Source organism: Neodiprion virginianus, chromosome 1 (genome assembly GCF_021901495.1).
Source record: "Neodiprion virginianus isolate iyNeoVirg1 chromosome 1, iyNeoVirg1.1, whole genome shotgun sequence".
Lineage (NCBI taxonomy): Eukaryota > Metazoa > Arthropoda > Insecta > Hymenoptera > Diprionidae > Neodiprion > Neodiprion virginianus.
This window is the reverse complement of record NC_060877.1, coordinates 34,724,864-34,745,714: the sequence shown is the minus strand read 5'-3', so window position 1 is coordinate 34,745,714 and position 20,851 is coordinate 34,724,864. Positions and strand designations below refer to the sequence as shown.

The 20,851-nt window shown below is 37.2% G+C and overlaps 2 protein-coding genes across 3 annotated transcripts; both read left to right on the top strand.

Moving 5' to 3' along the window:
* The first annotated feature begins 12,341 nt into the window (after positions 1-12,341).
* On the top strand, positions 12,342-13,757 carry LOC124310469 (mitochondrial coenzyme A diphosphatase NUDT8). Its single transcript, XM_046774464.1, has 2 exons — positions 12,342-12,600; positions 12,961-13,757. Exons 1-2 carry the CDS (start codon positions 12,535-12,537, stop codon positions 13,672-13,674), a joined length of 780 nt encoding a protein of 259 aa, XP_046630420.1. The 5' UTR covers positions 12,342-12,534; the 3' UTR covers positions 13,675-13,757.
* A 420-nt stretch (positions 13,758-14,177) lies between these two features.
* On the top strand, positions 14,178-18,091 carry LOC124302374 (sorting nexin-2). 2 transcript variants are annotated; one of them, XM_046758504.1, is made up of 7 exons: positions 14,178-14,317; positions 14,993-15,247; positions 15,359-15,605; positions 15,712-15,876; positions 16,112-16,233; positions 16,688-16,987; positions 17,097-18,091. In XM_046758504.1, exons 1-7 carry the CDS (start codon positions 14,213-14,215, stop codon positions 17,442-17,444), a joined length of 1,542 nt encoding a protein of 513 aa, XP_046614460.1. In that variant the 5' UTR covers positions 14,178-14,212; the 3' UTR covers positions 17,445-18,091. The 2 variants fall into 2 exon arrangements, with proteins under 2 accessions (XP_046614460.1, XP_046614469.1); XM_046758513.1 differs by lacking the exon at positions 14,178-14,317 and adding an exon at positions 14,738-14,883.
* The last annotated feature ends 2,760 nt before the right edge of the window (positions 18,092-20,851 follow it).

Here is a 20,851-nt window from a genome sequence, read left to right as displayed (position 1 = left end):
ACGTGTACGATAACCTGACATGCCTACAAGTGTATATATTACACATATATGAAAGTCGTTCAAAGGGTGTCTTGAAACAATCTAGTTATGTTAGCTTAGACTAATCGAGCTGAACCCAAGGGTCATTAGAATTCGTAAACTCGTACCTGCGGTATAATACCTGTGTTTAGCTAGCAATTACAGAGTTTACAAATTCATAATAATCCTTGCATTCAGTTTCGATTAGTTCAACACAAATACATTGTTTCAAGATACTCTTTGAACGACGTATTATTAAAGTTAATTTTCTTTTTGTTTCTAAATATATTTGTGCCTTTGCTCACCGGGCAGACGTGAACTTGTAATTGATCTGGGGAAATAAACTTTGTCAATTACGTTGTTGAATCAGAAATTCCGTTTGGTTCGTCACATAAAACGTCGAAAAATAATTGACACGTTTTTTTCCTTTATCAATTCAATATTTACTAACAAATATATAGTAGTTTGAAATTGACGTCACGTCGCAATGTGCATAGATATAGTTATATTGCTACACGAACATTATGACGTCACGAAAATTCATCTGGCTATATGTTTGTCCATAAACATTGAATTGAGAAAAGAAAAAATACGTTTCAATTATTTTTCGTCATTCTATCCGACGGACCTAGGGAAATTTTTCATTAAACGATTTAATTATCCCTGTAATGATCGTTACTTCAGTTTCAATAATGTCGATATTACCATGTGCATGCAGACGTATATCTTCGAACCAGTGTATACAGTACACTTTCCGCTCAAATTGCCAGCGCTTTGACATTTCTGCAAAACAGTGGTTCGTGCGTAGATTCACTAATACCCATGCTCATCGTCATTGCCCGTCTCACACGTCGCGATAAGGGAATCTTTAACAAACCGTGTACGTCGTAAAATTATTTTCGCGGAATATGACGGCGCGTGTCGAAACACGTCGTAATTTATATTTCGAGCGATGACTAACCCTCATTGTTTCATGGAAGAGTCCTACACAACATTGATCCAGAGTCGAAGACAGACCTCGTCTCCCCCCTTCTTGGTTTATTCCCGAAGCTCTGATAATGGGTACATCGGCATCTGTGCTCTCGTGCACATCTATACGCATAGATATGCGAATTTAAATTACTGTTTTGTTTTACACATTTTTTGTCGAGTCGGATAAGCGGCCAGCTGATACAGACTCCTCACTGTATGTTATATATACGCTTATACCGCTATCAGGAAGCACGCTGCTTGACGTCACCAACCAACGGTCGGGAAATAAAATAACAAGTAATCATTTGAACGTTACTTTGTCCAAGTTGAATAGTTGTGATACCGTATGTTGCAATTGTTACGCGAATGTTGTGACCTTGATCGATTAATAAACCGTGCAGCAAGTCGGTAGTGATGAGGAAACAATCGAGTCATTGATACATACAATCCGGAGTAGTTGCACACTTTACATCGTTCGAGGCATTGTGGCACAATGATCAACCAGTATCACTGTATTGGGACAGTTGACATACTTGACATTAACACAAGGCAGGCCGGAACCTTGAATTATTTTTAACTATACGTACATAATGTAAAACATTCTTTTTCTTCTTTCCATTTCATCCTTTTTTTTTTTTTTTTTTTTTTTTTACCTCAAACGAAGACACTCGCGTGTTCTTTATACAATATTTCAGTGTATCTTGCAGTCGCAGAGCTATCGATTTGCACATGGCAGGTGAATGAAAGACGAATTGGTAAAACTAGTTTCCAGTACGAGATCTACCAGAGACGGAATCTCGCAAGAAAGTGTCCTTCAGGTATCATATTTCTGCGTTCGAAAGACGTTTCGCATTGTACTTTCAACTCTATACCTTTTTCACGAGCGAGGAACGATCACTCGCAGATGGTAATAAATACGCGATAGAGTAAGAGGAAAGTTGACAATGGGAATGAAATGTCTTTGAAAGTCTCATCGGCGAACGAGCACTTGCAATTCCTCCACTTGTACTCACTCGTATGCACGTCACAAACACATGAAAGGTTTCTTATCGGAAACCCAGATGTATAACAACTTGCTTCTTGTCATGCTATGTAATATACTACAGTGCATCACAGCTACCTTCAGTCAATATCACGCATGGCTCGCTTGTAAAGACAATTTTTCCGCGTAATACGTAAGTTCGAAAAATTTTCTTTATTCCCCGTACTGTGTAGCATAGCTGTGTAGCTATAAATTGCAAATTGATGCCCCACAGCTGGAATGAAAGAATTTGGAATGAAATGAAATCTTGATCCTCTGACAATTGCGATTCGCCCATATGGGTATGTATGTACATACACGCGGTACAAAAGGATCAGCTGAGTCTGTCTCAATCATTTCCAAACGGATCAGAGTCTGCTTCAATTTTGTGTTATATTTTATATCTGCAGGATTGAAAAGAATTCTTCGACCTCTAACTTGTTTCCTACCCGTGTACGGAATATCCCTTGGATACGAAAGTCTGCTTTGATAAGAAACTCACGGAACCGGGAAAAAGCTTAGGCACGAATGCCGAATACGTGCCACGTCTCTCTGCCTTCCGTTTCACAAACCTATATTGCAATTCGGAATATCTAAAAATACACCGCCCGCACCATGCGTCGGATCTCCGCGACGTTTAGTTACAAACGCGAAAATAAACGTGAATCTTATTCTTGCAGACATCAGACTCAACGCTAAAAGAAGTATTTCAAATTTCCTCGCTGCGTGACTCGGCCAATTCTCACGGCCATGTCATTGCTTTCCGCATGCTAATCGCTTTGCGGCCTGTAACAATGAACAATATTTTCCTCAATTCGGTCTCCCTGCATCTACCAGGCATTTTTCGGGTACACATCCGACCCTCCGATTCGTCAGTGTCGAGTTTCAGCAGAAACTTTTTTTCAGACGTCGCGCCTGAAGGCCGGCCGTGGAACTGACGTGGAGTGGGAATTCGTTTAGTACGTCATAAGCGGCGGTCTGAAAAGTTCATTAATGCTTTGAAGTAGACGTCTGATATCGCTAGATTTTTATATTTCCTACGCGTTGTTATCTTTTTACAAAAAGAGTCTGCATTGGGTTTGCTAAATGGAAAAAAAACGGTGCACCTACGCTAGAGCCGTCCTTAAATAGATCATTTTTGAATTTCGAACGTATAACCCCCCAAATTGGCCTCGAATAATTCAAAAACAATTCCCTAATTTTTTCAGATTTTTTTCTCATCTCCAACTCGCGCTACCAGAGGGTTGATGTTCAAATTTTATGTAGGGGGGTTTTTTGGGTCGCTGATTACGAATCTGGATACAAAATTTTGAGATTCAAAATTGAAAGATTCAATATAGATTGTTGGGATGTTTGTCCGCTATATTGAATCCGCTATTTTGAATTTCGAAGTGACGAGTTCAGATTCGTTATCAGTGAACCCCTACATCGAATTCCATCGAAATGCGTTTGGCAGATTTACTGTTCCCTTGAAAAGGGTTAAAAGGGGAAATCAATCCTCCGGAGGTACGGGTTAAACTGGAAATAAAAATCCGCGAAATTAGAGGATTACTTTGGGATTATTTGTTGTCGATTCGGGGGTTGACACAGTTAAAATTCAAAAGTGACCTTTTTAAGAAACGCCCTGACCTACACTCCACTTTCCAATGGAATAATTCGTAATCAAAGCGACACGTTGATGGTTGAAGGACACGCTCAACCTACGTACGATACGCGTAATTATGACAGATATGTTTAGCGTATCTCTGCAACGAATTTTAAAAAACTTTGTCTGCATAAATATATGCTTAACACCTGTCTACCGCAAAGACAGTAATGTAGAGATCAATTATACATTAGAGTACCGAGGTGGCTGTCTCTCCGAATGCGAAAGTTTAAACGAGCCTAGATATTTATCTAAATAACCTTTCGTATATACCCGATTTATACAGCTGTCTTATTAGTTTTTCAATGAATATAAGCGTATCGGTCAGCGGTGAAGGGAAAAGTTAGCTCTGGCAGTTTGCCTGTGTTCTCATTTCCGAGCATCCATATTTTGGAAAATATTTATCGCTGCTGAGAAATATTCGTTATTCTCAAGTCCTCAAATTTTTTCTTCATAGTCAACTAGGTTCCAAGACTCGTAATTTATCGCATTATTCCATGTTTCAGAGGAAAATGTTCGATCGGTTTTATTCAGACTTCATTCCACACCCAAGCGACCCTGACCCTCATCATCGGTAATTTTTTTTTATTTCAAAGTACGGCATGGAGTCTACAAAAGAAATCATCTTTCACTGAGTTTTAGATTTTTTGAACCACGAGTTCTATTTTTACTGCTTCCAAAAACACTAAAACCCAATTTTCGAATGGATGGCCCCAATCGATTGGCTTTAATTTTTTCTCATTAGTGCTTTGTTGTGAAACGAGAATTTTAAGATCAAGATGGAAGTGGGAAAGCTGGTTGTTTAGAAGCTAGAGGTGAAACAAGTAATTGAAAGGTGAGTAAAATCGAATTAAATATGAATATGTATTTTTTAAATTTATATTCAATTTGACTTTTTCACTTTTCAATTACTTCTTTCGCCTGTATCTTCGAAACCAAAAGCTTGTTCACTTTCATCTCGATCTCAAATTTTTCATTTTTTAACAAACAATCTATGAGAAAAATTTGAAGCCAATCGATTGGGGATATCGATTCGATACTTTGGTTCTCGTGTTTTTGCGAGCTATGAAAATCAAACCCGTGGTTCAAAAAATCCAAGCCCTGGTGAAAGAGGTTTTTCTTTACTACACTTCGAAAAAAAAACGATGATGGTGAGGGTCAGACGTAGGTTGGTTTGGGGTAGAATGCCTAATATGTATTTGCACATCAGATACTTTAACCCTTATTGGTTTGGATGCCTCTATATCTCACCGAATTTAGGTAAGTCTGTCAATGTCAAGTAACACCGTCTACCATCCATAACTATATACAGGTATTATACACAATACGTGCTTCGAACGTATTGTACTCGAGCTTCTATTACACGTACACACAAACGCATACAAAGGCTTCTACGGGCTTGTGGCTGGCTGCTGACTTATCAATCATAATGTAGGCAGGCTATCGAGTCTAATGTGCATAGTGCTTTGTGCTAGAAACAAGTCCGGACTAAAGGGGCACGATACCTAAGGCTGCTCCACAAAAAAAGGCCGAATGTCGATCCTGCAAGATGGTCGAATTGGTTAAATTTAAAAAGTAGTAACGAAAAATTAAATCGACTAAGGTTAGGGAAAAACATTTTTATTACAATATTTCTCTTATATAATTAAGTTTTGTATTACGATATTGAGTAATTATATTTCCCATTTTTTTTTGCCCTTTAAAGCTGGTAAAAATATTTAAAAAATTTTCAAAATCTAAATCACGAGCGATTTCAATCGCTGTGCTCAACAGAGACAAATCATTTAGATTTTTCTGTGATACTATAGAAAAAATAAGCGGCTTACGATATTTTGTACACGTGTGTACAAAGTTCTCGAATTTTATCTAAGAAATTCTTCGGTATCGGATTGCAGCGAGACAATGATATTCATGCGATCCTTTATTGGTAAAGATTCAAGAGTCTGAAACACCCGAATTTTTGAAAATCTAGGTACTATTTTAAAAAAATATATTTTCAGAATTCAAGGGCATAAAATTACGAGGATCTAAGACTGCAGCCTTTTTAGACTTAGGGTTAATCCAGGCCTGATTAGAAAGCGTACAAGCATCATATCATATACGCATATAGCATTATTTTCTCGATGGTCTCTCCGCCCATATACATAGGTATAACATAACATTCTACGAACAACCCACGCGCTTGAATATCGCACGAAACCAGATCAATCGAGTTACGACAACCGTGTTGCGGTAGCGTGTATTGTAACTTCAGTCATATGTGCTCCAAGTATTTACTTCCGGAGCAATAAATTGTTCAGAACTCGACAACTGCAATGTGTTGAGATGAAACATGCGTGATAATTCAGTTGGACCGTCGGCTTGTTCAACAATAAGACGGCGTTTACCCCGAATTCTCAGATTCCCTTTTCTCACAGCTGTCTACATAAGCAGGAATGTGTGGAAAAAACGGCAACGTGATGCTGACATGTGTAATTGCATAAGAGTACACCTGTAATGCATGTTTAACGAGTCACAAGTATCAGCCATAACGTCACACAATGAACCTATGATCAAGCTGCGTTTTCACGTGCAGCAAAAGCGACTGCTGTAGAAATTAGGCTCGTTTCAACTTCGAACAGGAATTTACACGTAAAAAAAGAGTAGCTGGAGAAAGGACCAGAATCATTGAACGATCAGAGAATTTTTACCGCTGCTACGTACAGTTGTTTGCAACACGTGAAAATGCAGCTTCGGTTGTCAGTTCAGAAAATTGTAGGTATTTTCCATGCGTGACGAGAAGGGGCAGATATTGCAGATGTTGCAGGGAACGTAACATATGCCGATCTGCGTTCGATCATTTTTTTTGCGCTATCGCGCGTTTGCTGAAAACTGCAGCGAGGCAAAATTGGATCGGTTTTGATAAGAAGTGGACTTTGATTATTTGGTGCGGATAATGGAATATTTGATAAATAAAACGCGCAATTTGCATGGAATTGTGTAAGAGGAACATCAAGGCCTTCAACTTATGTTATTATATACGCTTACGTAATTCCGTTCATAATTATTTTCTGACGTTCATTTTCCATTACAGTGTGTTGTATAACAATAAAGCCAAGATCTGGGCAGAATCTTTTGAGTTTCTATTTTTTATTACACGCGAAGGCGTGTGTGACATATATTACACGTGACTTGCGATAAATAGGAACTGTTTCTAACTCGGCTATTCGGATCACTGTTCGATTTATCCTACGAACAACATGTTTTGTCGCATCTGAAATTGAGGGTAATATCTCACTTCGGCACACTAATTGATACCAGTCCATCCACCCATGCATATGGGCTGGTTTTTATTTATCACGAAAACAAGCTACCGCGCCTGTGATAAAACGCGTAAGCATCGTGATGTTTTTCAAAAGAGTATCACGAGAAATGATGCTGCTGTACGTGCGTGTTAATGTTCAATACGCAAATTAATGTTCAGACGAACTATATGTATACGTATATTAGCATGGGCGATATTCTTGGGGTCACTGATCACATGAACGTATCAATCTACATATATTCACAGAATGATTTGTTATAGTCTTAAGTATTTATCGTCTACGTGTTATTTGCTTTCGGCGATATTAACGTCGCAATAACTATATTTTGCACGACTTGCAGCCAGAGACGTCGATACGTATTTTTAGGTAATCGACCTTCGACGATGGCAAATTTTTTTTCCCCACGCAGTTACATCGAGAAAAGATTTTATTTACCGTTAACAAACGTATGTATTTGGATATGGCGAAATAAATGTTTCGTTATTATCCTCAAATTTAAATTCATCCAAATCTGATTTGTCAACTATTAGCATAATTTTATCGATCATTATTTGGCTCGGCTAAAATTTGATAATAAGAAAAAAAAACATCCATTTCGCCGTATCCACATATACATATACGTTTGTTAACAGTAAATAAACTGTTCGATCAGTGTACAGACGCCTGTACGCGAGTAGCACTTATTCTATGTATCTAATTGTGTGTTTTTACATCGTGAATAAGAACGTAGAAAAACACCCTGCAGATGTTATAGGTGCAGGGTACCGGCAGGCATTTACAGATTGTACTTATCGTACGCGTTATAATATGTTTTCGCAAACGGATAATTGACTCTGTCGGATCAAACAAACGTCCGCCTGCGAGATGAATACTTTTACACGCAAAACAAGTCTAATTTCATTATCGTTCAAAAATTATACCCTGCAGAATTGAACTGATAAATATACGGTGTAAAATCGTACGTTTCGTCAGCGTACACAAAATAAACAAAAATTAAAAAAACCACCTTCTACCGGTTTATTTATAAAACGTCTATTTCTATAGTTCATAAATATTCTCAATCATTCTCCCCGCGCCTCACAGGATATTCCAAAATGGAACGTGCCTGCAAACTGTTGCTCAACCTGGTGTTCCGTGCATGTAGCTTATATATGTACATACCTATGTACGTATTATATACCTGCTGCTTTTGTCGGGGGACTGCAGATTCAACAAATTTCCGCGAATATATTGGTGTGTAAACGGTCACGTGGCGTACACTTAATTGTTATATATGCCATATTACGCCGGGTTGTTACAGAGGTAAAATTATATCTGGAAACAATTCAAAATATTCTGATAAACCGCAATCGTAATTCTGATGTATTTTTAGCCCATTATTCGCAGTGCAGTAGGATTAAGGCGTAACACCACTGTAAGAACCTAACAAAATGCACGATCTTTGTTGTGTTTTTTTTTTTTTGTTTTTGAATGGAAGAAAAGGTAATCAGATAAAAATGTTACAGGCAATTATTATTATTAGGCATATATTTATTATTGTAATACAAAAAATTGCTGTCAATAAGCATTCGAAAATGGTGACACTGGTGACGCAGTGTAACTGGTGCAAATTTGAATTTAGAAATACAAAATAAATTACTCAATTTACATGTCTATGTCTAGAGAAATACGTAGGGGATTTTTAGAATATTGATTTTTGTGTAACTCGCGAGTATTTTAATGAGAATGTTAAATTTTTGACCAAATAAGGGGCACATATTTGTTAAATAATAATGTCTAAATTAACTTGTCGAAACTCCCCTACGTATATTTTACAGTGGTGTTACCCCTTAACAGAGAACAGGTATACCGTAATCTTATGCGTGTTATACCTACACCTCGTTTATAACTTGGCGAACAAGTTTTGTACGAAAGCGATTTAAAATTTTTTTTATTTGCACGTACGAGACGTTCAATGGCGCGTGAAATTTACGCGCAAGTATAATAACGACAACGAATTCTTATCGAGGGTAAATCATACCGTATAATTATAATTGCGCACAAATCAAGGTCCGCAAAATAGAAAGAAATAAAATGCAATAAAAACGTATCTATAATTTATCTTATCAGTAGTATAACCGCGGTCGAAGCTGCGGATAAACGCGGGTAGGTACAACGATCTAGATTGAGCAATCGGATTTTAAAAATTCTACATTTTTTTTTTTCATACAAGTATCCAACGTTACGATACAATAATCAATGTACAATACTCAAAAAGGCACAACTGGAATAAAAGTTTCGATTCTTTGAGCTTTGACAAGGTCGGTATAAACCGAAAGTGATAACCTCGTAACCACCAGCTACTTTGATGTGGCTAGACACCTCTCACACTCCTCACGATAAGTTTATCGCGTCCATGAATTCGCCTCTGTATATTTATATATGTATATATATATGTGCGTGTGTGTTTGTACGCCATGTATTCGGTGAAATTCTTTACAGAGGCGAATTTATAGACATTTATATATATATGTATATATGTATATATGTACACTAGTATACGACTACGCGTCTACTTACTTGGTCGTGAGACGACCGACTTTGGATCCAATTAGATATTCGCCACAGGGGCTTCGCGCTCCAAATAATTGCATCAGCTTCGGCTGCTCTGATGTCTTGTCAGTGGATGTTATAGGCATAGGTATACGTTACCGTATTCGTGAATTGCCAATGCCACGCTGCTGTTACCTTATTTTGTTACATGCATATATGATAATTATTGTATTAAAGTAAAAGAAAAATTGATGCGTATGAAATTTGTTCTGGACAATTTTTTGCCACATGAAAAAAGGAAAAAATCTAAACGTCTGTGCGATACAAGATCGATGCGACGTGGCTCTTATTGGTCTTCTTCGTTCGACACGTGCTTTACAGATGCACAAGAACTCCAAACACTTGTCAGGCGTGTGACTCCGTCTTGAAGAGATGAGCGGCTCAATTCCATTGCGCATTTGTCGAAAATGAAGAAGCATTTAAATTGGAAAAATACGTGAAAATTTTGGAGTCGATTCGCGAGGTTGATGTGAAACATTGTGATTCTTTTTTTTTTAACTAAGATCGAACGGTATACGAATCATGACAATCCGAAGCAGACATTCAAGAACGGATGTGACCGAAAATTTTACCTTCTGTGATTTTGAAGATTACTAACAGTTGCCGATTTCGTATGAGTATTAATTGATAAATATCACGCGATAAGATACGTAACGTAGGTATATCTGTAGTCAAGTAAAGTTGCTATCGAATCAATGATTCTGTTTTATCATTTGATATTCATTCAGCCGTTGGACTTTATTAGACAAGGTGTAAGTACCTCGTCGTTGAGGATCATCCCGAGCCGCATTGATTCATAATAACGTCACAGCGAAAGAAATAGACTTGTTTATTGTACTGTAAACTTTGAATCATAGCTCAAGTTTTCGAAGCAGGTAAATATGTTTTTCCAATTTTATGGAAGTAATATTTAATTTTCGTAATTAGTTGCCCGCATTTAATCTGTAAATTGAAGCCTCGAATAAAACATTGATAGCAGAATCTGTGTGTTTCGATAATGTTATACGTATAAGATTGGTAATCTCAAATTTTTGTGGACGATGCTAATCACACACGACGATAAAGCCTATCTTAGGCCACGTAAGTACGAACCTAGTTTTAAAGCAGACAGAGGCATCAATAATTTCAATCTTGCTTCATTAGCCAAACAACACGTGATTGTTGTAAGATACAAACGAGACGATACTGAACGGTGAGATTGGATTTATTGCAGTTGCATTGAAAAAGCGTAACGGAATAAAGTACCGTAGATGGAAGATTAAAATTTCGAGATTTGCCTTTCGTTTTACTCTCTTTTACAGAAAGATGAAATTTGTCTTAATTGCGTTTTTACTGGCGATGATCGCTTTTGCGAGTACCTCCGGTGAAGGCCTCCCTAATTGCCTTTGCACAAGAGAATTTGCGCCAGTCTGTGCAAACGATGGCGTTACTTACGGGAACAAATGCGAATTCAATTGCGCAAAGAGCCGCCTTCAAGGACGTTCTGCTGATGGTAAGGGACTAATTATCGGAATAAAGATTTGCCATTGTTTCTAAATACCAAAGTGATCTAAATTATTGCAATTTTCTCGGTATGTCCTTTGTTATTCGTAATATTGCACCACGTTATCCAATGTTGTACAAAGGTTCCGCGATTTCGTCTTCTATTTTGTAAACACGAAAATTGCAACGTCGCCGTTTCTTGAACGTTGTACTGTTTTTCAAAATTGAACAAATAAATTTACATCAAACTGTAACGTACGTACAATTTTATCACTTCATTGCTCGTTGAACATTTTAAATGTAACAATTTATACGAAGTGCAGGATTTTAATTCCACGCTGTTCTTATTTCCAGACTTCAAAATCGCCAGAGGTGGAGACTGCAACGGTCCCGAAATTCCCCAATTCCTGGAAGAATTTTAATAAAAAGCAAAAAGTTTTGCGCTGTGCACTATCCTGAAAGATCGTTAACGTTTTGCGGCAAAATATACCATCAGTTTCTTGATTCCCGGTTAAAATTTATACAGGATTCAATTTTTGTTCGATGCATCGTCAATTCAGCAAATATTTTCCGCATATATATTTTTACTTACAATTTGTAAAACTCAAGCTCATAGTTACACTTTCTGCAGAGTAAAGACTTTTGATTTTCAATTTGGACTCCGTCATTTTAAGTATTACATTTCAGAAACGATAAATGTGCAGCTGCGAGAAAATAATATCGTCAATATGTTTACAATTACCGAAACATCGCGTTTAAAGGTATGTATGTACCTATTGGTGTATATATTATCTTTATATCAAGCTAAAAATAAATGTGCAATAAAATAGACAATGTATAATCAATATAGACCTAGACAGAGTACGAAAAACTGAGAAATAGGGGTAGAAATTATTCGATTCCAACTATTTCTTATTCTACTGCGTTTCGGATTCAACAATTGTAATAATCAATTCAATAAAACATATTATTATACCGAGATTTGCATTTATATATGTGTTCTGAAGTTTTTCTTCATTCTTGCCAGTCACGTGTGTTGTACAGAGAGAAACCTTGTTGTACAAGTACTTAGGAGTATGCAGTTTGAAATGGTGAATATTTGAGTGGACGGTATAATTTGGATGTGAAAGTTGTATTTGAACATTTGACAGGTGTTACGTCTGTGAAAAGTATAATGTGTAACGTAATTTAACAGCGTAATTTAATAAATAATTGTTGTTATCGTTGAATGCTACAAAGTACGTGACGTCTTCAAACTTCAAGATTATATTTTTCCCTATTTCTTTCCGCATACTCGTTCATAGCCACATAGCCATATATCAGTTGGTCCTCCGAGGGCATCGGAGCGACCTCAGCGCTGTCATTCGGTTATAGCAGTAACTTTTGTCAGTGTTGTTTCCATTGTATTGGTTTCAAAGTTTTAAGCAAAATTAATGTTACGTATACGATAAGAATTGCGTACGGGTATTGATTGAACGGCTGAGGAACGGTCGTAAGAAATGAATATAGTTAAAGAAAGTTTCGTTTGTAGGTCAGCGTCGAGGAGATTATTTCTACGGTCCACGGTAAGTTGACGCAACGAAGGTTGATGCTTACGTAATTCGTGGCCAGAGGGCAGCACGTTCGACTGTGTTTTTTTTTTCAACGATCCGTCGTATCATGGCGGCAAAAACAAAACGCGTTCGAACAAGGGATTAAGCTTTTAGTTTGTTGTATGATTGGGAAATGAAAGAAAAAATGTTAATCATCAAATTAGACGGACAAATCAAAGAGTTTCACATTTGTTGCAGCGAGAGAATAATTTTGCTATGTTTGTTGGGAACTCTGGCAGGTTCACGTTCATATTGAAGAAACGGTGCTTGAATTTTAACCTGTTGTTTTATCGATACTTTGAATTAAAGAAATATTTTTTTTTTGCCACAAAGCCCGTAGAACCACAAAGAAGACTTAGCGGGATAAACGGAAATGATTTGAAAGCCGATATTATCTTGAACGCAAATAACAGGAAGGTTTGCGTTAAAAATTTAAAACTCTATCGACCAGCGAGCAGATCGTCAAACCGAGAAGAGGTTAGTAAAGCTGCTGTTCTGGTACCGCTATGCATGCACAAAGGTGAACTCGGATTGCTGTATACTCTAAGGTCAACAAAGCTAAACACTAACAGAGGACAAGTATCATTCCCCGGAGGAATGCACGATAAGGATGACAAAACTTTGGAAGAAACGGCCATCAGAGAAACGTGGGAGGAGCTTCGTATACCGAGAGAAAAAATTGATGTTTGGGGTAGTGGAAATCCAATGGGAAGACAACATGTCAGCGTGCTTCCGGTTCTTGCCTACATCGGCGACATTGAGCCAAACGAATTACAGCTCAACACCGACGAAGTTGAAGAGGCCTTCGTTTTGAGTTTGAACAATCTGTGCGATCCCACGAAGTCACGTTTTACTCAATTTCGTGACAGTTTTACATTGCCAACGTATTTAGCTGGCAAACACCGTGTATGGGGATTAACTGCTGCTATCACCCATGTCATAATGAAAGCGCTAGTTCCGAATGTTTATAAACATAAGTTAGCCTACGCTCAACCTGTTCACGAAACAAATTCCGCTTCGAATATAACAAATTTATCGGTTCCATAAACCGATACCTTTTCTGTGTATATAATTTATTATATAATATTGTAATTTTGAAATAATATTAAAGACAGAGGTAATAATATTAATTTTGTTTATGCTTTACTCAGACAGCTACTATATGTTACTCCTTAACAGCAACGTGATACATTCTACCAGATTTAATAGTTTGATAAATATTTAACTGCCGCTAAACGTTCGTTTCAAATTATTCGCAATTCCTTTTAGCGCATGCGCAGTACATTTAAAATCAATCCACCATATATCTCGTTACTTCGCATACGTTCAGTATTTGCAGTTCGCATTTGCTTTGTCGATATAAATTTACATCAGTGTAATAAATCACAACAGAGCAATAAGATCAGCGCTATGAATGGATCTCTTGTATCGTTATGTGGATCAAAGTGTGGAATTTCTTGATGAGACCTAAATTCCGAGGGCCTAGAGACATTCTAATTTCTATCGTTGGTACGGAACTTGGTCGAGACGTCACTACCACGACGTTTACGGGGGGCCGGTCCCTGGAATTGACAGTATAGCAAAGATGGCCGACGAAAAGGAACCTCCTCCTCTGTTCGACAGCGTAGAAATTAATAAAAATGATGATTTGGAGGACGACGACGACGACCTATTCGCATCTGCTGTTCAGGTACGCTGTTGATAATATTACGAAAAATTTTCAAGTTATTCAATCGGATCTTTGAGGCTATTATGCCAAACCGCTCGGTGTTCTATCTTCTCGATAGCAGTTCACGTCGTCATTGCTTGTTATTATTAGAACTCTTTTCCGTTTATGTGTTGTAATCCATATCGAACTTTCCAAAATCCTGTAACCTGTGAATAGTGAATCACGTAGTATTCGAAACGATCTGACTCGAATACTTTCGTGAATGTCGAGTTCCTGTGCCGCTGCTCTTTCCCCATTCACAACCAAAAAACCGCTTTTGAAAACGCCTCCTTAGTTTGAATCTTACGGTTTAATTTGTTTTTGAAATATGTAGCCTTTGTTTACCGAGGTCGACGATAACGAGGATTGATAGAGAGTATCGCTTGTTATTCACCAATAATATTGAGACTGTAGAATTCGATAGGCTTCGTTCCATCATTTTCGTTTTTTCGCAATCTCAGCTAATTCATTACCAAGAAAGCAGTATGCGGTTTCTTTTCTTTCATTCTGGTTTACAGTTCAATCTTTTATATTTCGCCACAAGCAAGGTAAAAAGTTTGTGTTAATTCTGTTGTACATTCTTCTACTTATCCTTTGATTAGTATCCAAAAATGTCTTATTAATATTTGAACATCGATAAATATTTGTGATTCTTAGGACCATAATCAGTTAGATGATGATTCACCTTACAACGGTATCGGCACCATGCAGGCAGAGTTGCCTAAACTGACATTAAGAGATGCGATAGACCAGAATTCAGGTTCATCTATTTCGAGTCCTCCTCCAGGACCATTGAGTCCCACCACTGAAACTGCGGGTAGCGATATTGGAGAGATGGACGAAGTGCCTATTAACGATAACAGTGACATTCTCCCACCAAAAAGTGTCTTCCAATCGCAAGCCCTTGAGGAGGTGATTAAGTTGTAGCATAGAGACTTGCGCTGAGTTGCTTTGTGTAATTTTTTTTTTGCATCATCTCAGCTTTTGGACATGTATTCATGTATTTTTATACTTGAATTACAGGTGCCCACGGAGACCTCTGATGTATTTTTAAAAATTACAGTAACTTCGCCACAAAAAGTCGGTGAAGGTATGGGTGCCTATGTTGCATACCGAGTTGAGACTAAAACCAACATGCCAATATTCCGAAAGCGTAGTTTCAGTGTGGTTCGACGCTTTAGTGATTTTCTTGGTCTTCACGACAAACTGACGGAGAAGTATCTGAGAAATGGTAGAATTATACCGCCAGCACCGGAGAAAAGTGTTATTGGTATGAATAATTATCTGTCTTCTCTAGCTGACTAGTATTTCGAATTCATTCTGCGATCATTTGGTTATTTAGATCATGGCTTTGAGTGTCTTTATCACTTTTTCAGGCATGACGAAAATTAAAATGTCCGGTGACAAAACCCAAGAACATAATTCAAGCTCAACTGAGTTCATTGAGAGGCGCAGGGCTGCTTTGGAGAGATATGTAAATAGAACAGCTGCTCATGATGTCCTTCGCGTTGATCCCGATTTCAGAGAGTTCTTGGAAGCTGGTAAGTTTCAACATTATGTATGTATAGCTAGTAAGGACATTATAACATACATTTGAAGAAATTATTAATTTCCCAGAGTGTCCTGCAGTTTTGAAAGTCCGTAGTATTTGAGAAATATTTAGTATTGCGTTTATTTTTAAGACAGTACTTTGAAGTGTTGAAGTATATATGTTTTTTATATATGTAATTTCGTTTAGAAATATTTTCACTTAAATTTTCCTGTCTAATTTTACAGATATGGAATTACCCAAGGCCACAAGTACATCGGCACTTAGTGGTGCTGGAGTTATGAGACTTTTTAATAAAGTTGGAGAAACAGTCAATAAAATCACTTATAAAATGGATGAAAATGATTCGGTGAGTTTTAAATGTACTTTCTCAACTATGATTTATCCATACATTATCAATCATCCATTGTCGCAAGAAAAAAAGCTGTGAAACAATTTTCTGTTGCTTACATTTAGGAGGGTAAGGTATGTTCATTACACATCGTCACTGTTGTCAAAATGCCTTTATTGTTAAAATGACATTCTCATATCGTCATCCTTCGTTTGAACTCACGTTCACTAACTCACCTTGATTTAATAATGAATTATGCACTTGTACACACCAATAACACAACAATCTCGTCATATGTATTTATCCCAGTCCCTGTTTGTACAGTATAAGCAGATGCCATGGAGAGTATCGTAAATGTCTAGTAAATATTTTTTAACAATCTGGTGTCTCATCCCCACTTCTTTTTTTTACGTTGCTCAGAGGCGGTTCAATTTTTTTTTTCTCAAATGAATATGTGAACTCTAAATTTCAGTGGTTTGAAGAAAAAACAACTCAAATAGATTCTCTGGACATACAATTACGCGCATTACATGCGGCTGTTGAAAGTCTGACCAATGAAAGAAGAGAGTTGGCTAATTGTACAGGCGCCACAGCAAGATCCATTGCTGTACTTGGCCATGGGGAGCCAGGCGCTTCCCTTGGCAGAGCCTTGGCTCAATTAGCTGAAACATTGGAAAAAGTCGAGGTGGTTAGAAGGGCTCAGAGCAATAGCGATTTATATCAATTTGGAGAAATGCTCAGGGATTATGTCGCGTTAATTGGCGCAATTAAAGTGAGTACACAAGGAGTTCTATCATCGTATTTTATCAATTTAAAAAAAGTGTTGTTTTAAAAATTTGCGTATGCCTGATGAGAGGTGACAGAAATAATTTCAATTACAGGGCGTTTTTCACGAGCGTGTGAAAGTGTTTCAAAATTGGCAACATGCTCAGCTTATGCTGAATAAGAAACGAGAACAAAAAGCAAAGTTAGAACAGTCCGGGCGCAGCGAAAAGTTGAACCAAGCTGCAACTGAAGTAATTGAATGGGAATCAAAGGTTGACAGAGGTCAAGAGGAGTTTGATAATATTTCAAAAATGATAAAGAAGGAAGTTGAGAGATTTGAATTAGTCAGAGTGGAGGATTTCAAAAAGCAATTGACTGAGTATCTCGAAGCAATGCTGCAACATCAAAATCAGCTAATTAAACACTGGGAAAGTTTCCTTCCCGAGGCTCGTGCAGTTGCATGAACATTCCACGAGTATATAAAACTACGAAATATATCTATGTATATATACACGTACAACTACATTTATGTGTACATAGATAAAATTTACTTATAATGTGTAATGATAACAAAATTATCTTTTTTAAGCATTAGATAATAATTCATATCTGAAAGTGTACTAGTAAGTATACAAGTTGAGTCTCTTCAACGTTTTGCCTGATTTTCCTAGACAAAAGTTGGGATGTGAAATTTCGAGCACAGGTACCATCTGTTTCATTTAAAAATTGAAAACAATCGTGTTACTATTTAATTTTTAAGACTCTTCACGATTTATTATACATGTATAATCTTATAATCGAAAACAACAACAGTAACAGAAAACAACTTTTCCGATGCATCGGCAAAAAAATCAGTCGCACAGTTGTTAAAATGATCGCTCGAAGCGAATCGCTCGCTGTTAAACAATATTTATAGAAATATATACATTATATAATATATTATATTATATACATACATACATACATACATACATACATACATACATACATACATGCATACAAACATACATAAATACATCAAAATCGTACTCTTTTCTTTCAGGCACGTATTCTATACACGTACTATTTGTTAGAGAATGTTATTCGACAATAAAATTGAAGTTATACAAAATATTATTTATAAATATATCGGAATTCCTGTACATAGATATAAACATGTACAATTCATAACAACGAAAGTTAATTGTGGTGAATATTATAGAAAACCGTATGTAGTAAGTATTGATCCATTTCTTAAATTTAGATTTTTCTTACGATAGAAGTAGAGTAGATGAGAGGCAGATTTTGAATCCCCTTGATACCACGTGTAAATTTCTGTGAAAGTGCACGTTCTTCCTCAAATCATCATCTATTGATACAGAAGGTATATATCTACAATGGTGTACTGCTTTGGAATCTATTCTGTTTCAGATTTGGCAACTGTATTCTCTCCCTGGCCAGTAACCCGCTGCTTTCCTATCGAATGGTATGCCAGATTTCTGTTTTGCTTTTTCCAACTGTAAGTATGCACTCTGTTTGTTATCGATATCCATTAACAACAGTTAGTAAATGTACGATATCACGCTATTTTCACTGCGTAGCCTATATTTAATGGGTGTAAAATTCGTGATAATTCTCTGTCCTCCACAGCATACTAAACAATACATATAGTACGTATGCAACAATGTTATCGTATCAACAGGGAGAATATGGATTTTAGTCATTATTTTCATAAAAAGTTTCTTAGCGGATATCATAACTATACACCAAACATGCTGGAGTTCAAAAAAAAAAAGGTAGTACACTACATTTTACAATTATTACAATACGCTATGTAGCCAGTTAAATCCCTTCGGTTGTTCGCGCAAAAGTGCGTTCAATAGAGCTGTCAGGCGTCTAACTTACCCCACGAATAAAGCCAAGATAGTGTAAATCCCCGGGTATACGCGTGTTATTGAAAATTCATTACGGGAAGCGGCCGGATACTGTAAATATGGTTTGTCATGTTGAATTCAACGATTCGACCACACGCTTTATGATTGCAGGCGATTATTTCACGCGGAGTGTGTATTATACTCGGCACGGACATAATTAATGACTTGGCGATAATTATCATTATTTTGAAGACGTGTATTAATTCGATTTCAGTCAGTCTTCCTGCTATTGAATAGTAAAATATTTAGATCTACTGAGGTGCTACAGAAAAAGGTCTCTGTTCAAATAACAGGTGAAAGCAAGTTTGAAACACTCGATAAAAAGCGTCACTGCAGGAGTTGCAATTTGAAGAAGAGAAAGAACTGATTGTGAACTGGATGTACCACACTAAAGGGTAATATACATATTTCTTTCTATCCTTTCAAACGCTTCGATATAAGCACTGAGAGAAATTTTTAGTTCCGCTTACCGCACAGTCCTTAATTATTTTCATTTTTTACCACAATCGAAAAATATAGTTTTATGTACAAAATGAAAATTAGTTTTTTTAGCTGTTACCAGAAAGTCTAGTATCCGTCACTATTCTTTCTCATTACGATCACTCTTACTATATTTTCTTGTAACTGTTGCTAAAGTTTAATGCTCGTGCAACAATAAATTGATTTTAAAGCCTTGTTTAACTAAAAAAGTAGAGTAAACCGAACAAACAGATTTTGCGCTGCAATTACCAAAAAAGGATCGACAATGGCGAAAAATGGTTACGCGTAACTCGTTTTTCGTAATCCCAACAATATTCAGACAGTTTTTTAACGATACCTGTTTCACTGAATTTTTCTAGTTGCTATAACAAATAAAATTTTTCTCAGTGAGGGTAATATTAATAACACAACACATATTACAGATATTGCGTATGTGTAGCACAATATGTGTGGATGATTAATCACCTGGGTGCCATCCACAAACCGCCAACGTAAATTGTTCGATGTGGATGAGATATGGATATGGCAGTGCCGGGCTTCAGTCCCTAATTAACAGAATTCCAATACTCGCAAATCTAGGGCCTGGATGAGGCCCAGGGATAATTTAGTTATGCTCTCCTCTAATCGCACCGGTGGTTAAACGTGTCAAGTATAGTAAATTTCCGTATCGCGATGTTCGCGTTGTATTATATACTGTAATTCCGTTTAACGGTAGGCAGATTTTCTCGACTCAACGCAAGCACGTGAACATTCGGCTAAGTGAGGAGATTAGGTTTATTGCGTACCATTTGTAACACAAAACGAAAATTAATTTTTCTCACAGACAATCATTTTGGAGTGTGGTAGTAAAATTACGTACCGTAAAATTGTACGGATAGAAGCATGCTTACCTCGACAAATTTCAACTTGAATATTAATTATTGAACCGATAATTACAGATGCGATGCAGGGATGACGTTGGTTCACGGAACAAGGGAGGTCAAAACTTGAATGAAGTGTCTAACGCGTTTAATTAAAGAGATTACGCCGTGCTCATTATACTTGGCCATCTCATAAGGTGAAACCTTATCTGGTTTTACCCTACTGATCTCAGGCTAAGTATAGGCATATATTTGTTCAGCCGCAAGCTCATGCAGCCACTGATGAAATCCTGAGATTTCTCAGCTATCCTATTTGGAACTTGTTGTTAGGGGCGATGAGCCGACACGAGCCAAGAAGCTCTCCGATCTGCGAGTGGCAAATTGGTGCTAATTAATCGCGCGATATTACGCTAGATTGCAGCCAAAATGCCGCGTCGGGCGGAAGGATTTATTCTAAACGACGCCGATTTTGCTCTGGCAATGAGTTTAATCGCCTGCGAATATAGCCGCTTTTGGCAATACGGATAATATGCAATCTTTGACAGTGGAAAAAGTTCGACAAGGAGTGAAAAATATGTGCGACTTGTGATGTATGTTTATTATGCTATACGTATAATG

Bases quoted from the DNA above. Each gene is read 5' to 3' on its own strand.
- LOC124310469 (XM_046774464.1), top strand. From the start codon at position 12,535: ATGAATATAGTTAAAGAAAGTTTCGTTTGTAGGTCAGCGTCGAGGAGA. The intron at 12,601-12,960 runs GTAAGTTGACGC...TTTGCCACAAAG, and splicing joins GATTATTTCTACGGTCCACG to CCCGTAGAACCACAAAGAAG.
- LOC124302374 (XM_046758504.1), top strand. From the start codon at position 14,213: ATGGCCGACGAAAAGGAACCTCCTCCTCTGTTCGACAGCGTAGAAATT. The intron at 15,606-15,711 runs GTATGAATAATT...TCACTTTTTCAG, and splicing joins ACCGGAGAAAAGTGTTATTG to GCATGACGAAAATTAAAATG. The intron at 16,988-17,096 runs GTGAGTACACAA...TTTCAATTACAG, and splicing joins CGTTAATTGGCGCAATTAAA to GGCGTTTTTCACGAGCGTGT.